We start from the raw sequence: 3,348 nt of genomic DNA, 5'->3' as shown, positions 1-3,348 counted from the left end.
TTAGGTGGGCAGTTTGGTCCATTCAAGCTCTCCCCTATTGACCAAGTCCTAACCAACGACCTATCTCCCTCCAATTCCCGCTTTTGGCGCCAGGACCCGTTAAACGACATGTGGTGGAGCCACCCAACGCATGGCTGGAATTAAAACTTGATGAGAACGTAGAGTTGAGGAAAAAACTCCACGCCCTGTCATTTTTGCAGCAACTAAAAATAACCCAATCTTCTCATATTGGATGTTTTCTGTTCCGATTGCCCTGGGGTATCTTCCGTCGAAGCTGGGTCAGACTTTAAACGGGGCCGAGGCAATGCAATTCTCCTTCTTTCCATCCTTGCAATGCATTGCCTAGTAATTCCAAAATTTGAAGCAAAAAGAAGAAAAAAGAGCAAACTAAATCTCAAAGGAGGATTATTTCTCTATCATGGTTGTCAGCTAGGCTAAAGAGAATTTTCAAAATGATGATATTATCCTTCTCGAGTGGGATGGAATAGGCATCATAGGGGGAGTCGCCGTCAGCTTCAAGTTTGACCCCTTGTTCAACATTTGCTTCCAAAGGTACCATTAGTTTATTTAGATTTTATTTAAAAAAATATTTCTTGGGAATGTTTGATGAATTTTCGTTTCAATATGGGTTAGGCAATAATTTCTTCCAAAAAAAAAAAAAATCCTTGCGATATTAGTGAATGGTTGCTTATAAAATATCAAAAGTTTTCACGCAATTATGCCACCAAAGATTTTGGTTTACGTACATGTCCGATCGGAGATATTCAAAATGAATTAGAAGGTTTTGTAATGTCAGATTTTCTTTTGTACCATCGATAAGTCAATTAACCTTTTTTTTTTTTTTTCATTTTGCCTCCATTTAATCAAGTTTTTACTTTTTTGAGATTAGGAAGGACCAATTCCCAATGTTTTCTTCTTTTATTTTGAATTCTATTTATTTATTTATTTTTTAATCCAGACAGATCAATCTCCACATCCCTCGAGGACTGACTCTAACCAAACTCCAGTCCTTGAAAATTTTAATAAATATATTTATATTTTTTTGCGGATGGGGGTAAAGGATTTTCTTTATGAAATTAGATGCATTATGGAACTGCCTCGGAAATCAAATCTTGGAAAACTAGTAACTATGGTATTCTTCGCGCAGCAGCTGTTCCCCGTATTCAGGCAATTTGAAGGTCAGGGTCGTACATTGGCCCACAACGGGTCGTCGGAGTGGGCCCTAAGGCGACATGGGGACCAAGATGAAGGGCCTTTTGAAGGGCCTCCGTTACATATCGCAGATTTTCGGTATGCAGCCCATTATTATTAGCCGTTTGATCTTCTTCCCACGGACTGCATAACTTATATTGCATCCGGAGAAAGTTTCTGTGCACTGTACGTGGTGCAGCAAAAATACAACCCCCCTCCCTCAATCTTATTGAGTCACTTTTCAGTTCTACCCTCTTCATCTTATTGGATCATGTAGTGATCATTTTCAATTCACATTTAATATCTGTAGTTCTATTTTTTTATTTTAAATTTTAAATGACGAAAATATTTTTATTATTTTAAAAAAATTATAACATCGATTGCATATTATGATATTTTATGATCAAATTATTATTTTTTACATAATAATAAGTAATAATTTGATCATAGGATGCCATAAAGAGAGAGAAATATTTTTATTATTTAAAAATTTTATAAATTTTTAATGATAAAAATATTTTTTTCTCTTTATAACTTTATATTATATAGAAAATGATAATTTAACTACAGTATATTATAATATGATCACAAAATATCATAAATTAAAAAAAAATATTTTTATCATTTAAAATTTTAAATAAAAAAATAAAATTATAAATATTAAATATATGTTAAAAAATGATGATCATATGATCTAATAATATGATCTAATAAAATGAGATGGTGTATTTTGGCTGCACCAATGGAGAGCGTAAAGAATTACTCATTGCATCTGTATTCCATCTAAATGAATTAAAAAAAAAAAAAAAATCAGACGCAGATGCCAAAGAGGAAGAGATGCAGATTGGATACCCCACGGACGTGAAGCACGTGGCCCATATCGGGTGGGACGGCCCTTCCGTAAATGGCCCCAGCTGGGTAACGACACATCTCTCTCACCCCCTGCTGCTTCTGACCATAGGATCTCCATCTAACGGATGTGATTGATCAAAACTTGTGACAGATGAACGAGTTCCAATTGCCGTCTGACCCCCACGGTGAGCACGAGGCCGGCGCCCAACCTAAACGTCCCTCCTCAGGTGCGCCGCCCTTTTTCTCCTTTTTCCTCCCTACTTACCACCGTCAGATATTGATCGGACGGCCCACTTGATCCGGTGACGGTGCCCGGTGCGCAGAGTTCGGCGGAGCACAGGACTCTGCGGCGAGGGACCTGCCGGAGTTGCCGGCGCCACGACCGTCGCGGCGCAACGCCTCGGCCGGGGGAGCCAGCGTCGACTCGCCACACAACGAGCCGCGGCATTCGCGGCGCCATCAGTCGTCCAGCGCCGCCGTCGACTCCCCTGTGGGCGAGTCCTCAGAGGGGTGCCGTCACAGCCGCAGGCACCGGAGCAGCGCCGGGCTTAGGCAGGAGAGCACCACCGGGAGCAGCGGCGGATCGGAGTCGCAGGAGGGCGGGGCGGCGGTGCCGAAGCGGGACCGCCCCCGCCGGAAGACCAAGGGGTCCTCTTCCAGCAGCGGCTCGGTCAGGTCGACTTCCCGATCGAAGGCCGTCGCGTCGGAATCGGAGGGCGTGGTCGAGAGCCAGCTCTCGTATTCCGCCCCGTCCTTGAAGACCATGAGAGAGGAGGAAGGGTTCTGATGCGATCCCCAGCGCAAGAAAGAGAGAAGAGAGGAGAGCTGTCCACTGTCATGACTTTCCATACTTCCATCACGATCGGTACAAAGAGATCCCATGTACTGCCTGATTTCCAGTGACCCCGGAGTCCAGATTCATGAAGGCTCGCCGTTCCAATGGTAGTCCCGAAAGGATCGTTCTTATGAGTTTGATCCTCTAATGTAACATTTTCTTGAATCAATAAATGATATATAAAAAGAAATACATCGGAAAGATGCCAAGGAACTATCAGTCTTTCCAGACATTCCTCTTGTAGGAGTATATGTGTCACGTTCCCGATCCGAGATTTGAATCGAGGATCATGACAACCACCGCATACTCATAGAATACTTTTTCCATAAGCATACAAAGCATCTCATCATGATATCTTCAAACAAAGTTAAATAAATTTTTCAATATTTAATAATCAAATCTTAGTTCAAATAACAAATCAAAACTCAGTGTTGAAAAAGAAAATAACTGACAAAGTCAACACTAAAAAA

At 41.5% G+C, this 3,348-nt stretch overlaps 1 protein-coding gene across 2 annotated transcripts; it reads left to right on the top strand.

Annotated features, from left to right (window-relative positions):
- The first annotated feature begins 268 nt into the window (after positions 1-268).
- On the top strand, positions 269-3,084 carry LOC105032922 (uncharacterized). Of its 2 annotated transcripts, none has more exons than XM_019846486.3 (5): positions 269-552; positions 1,151-1,290; positions 2,006-2,109; positions 2,195-2,270; positions 2,367-3,084. In XM_019846486.3, the coding sequence occupies exons 2-5, from the start codon at positions 1,233-1,235 to the stop codon at positions 2,828-2,830; spliced, it is 702 nt and encodes a 233-aa protein (XP_019702045.1). In that variant the 5' UTR covers positions 269-552; positions 1,151-1,232; the 3' UTR covers positions 2,831-3,084. The 2 variants fall into 2 exon arrangements, with proteins under 2 accessions (XP_019702045.1, XP_029116995.1); XM_029261162.2 differs by having other exon boundaries at positions 1,148-1,290.
- The last annotated feature ends 264 nt before the right edge of the window (positions 3,085-3,348 follow it).

This window comes from Elaeis guineensis, chromosome 16 (genome assembly GCF_000442705.2).
Source record: "Elaeis guineensis isolate ETL-2024a chromosome 16, EG11, whole genome shotgun sequence".
In the NCBI taxonomy this organism is placed as follows: domain Eukaryota; kingdom Viridiplantae; phylum Streptophyta; class Magnoliopsida; order Arecales; family Arecaceae; genus Elaeis; species Elaeis guineensis.
The sequence above is the reverse complement of the archived record's forward strand: the minus strand, read 5'-3'. Positions and strand labels throughout refer to the sequence as shown.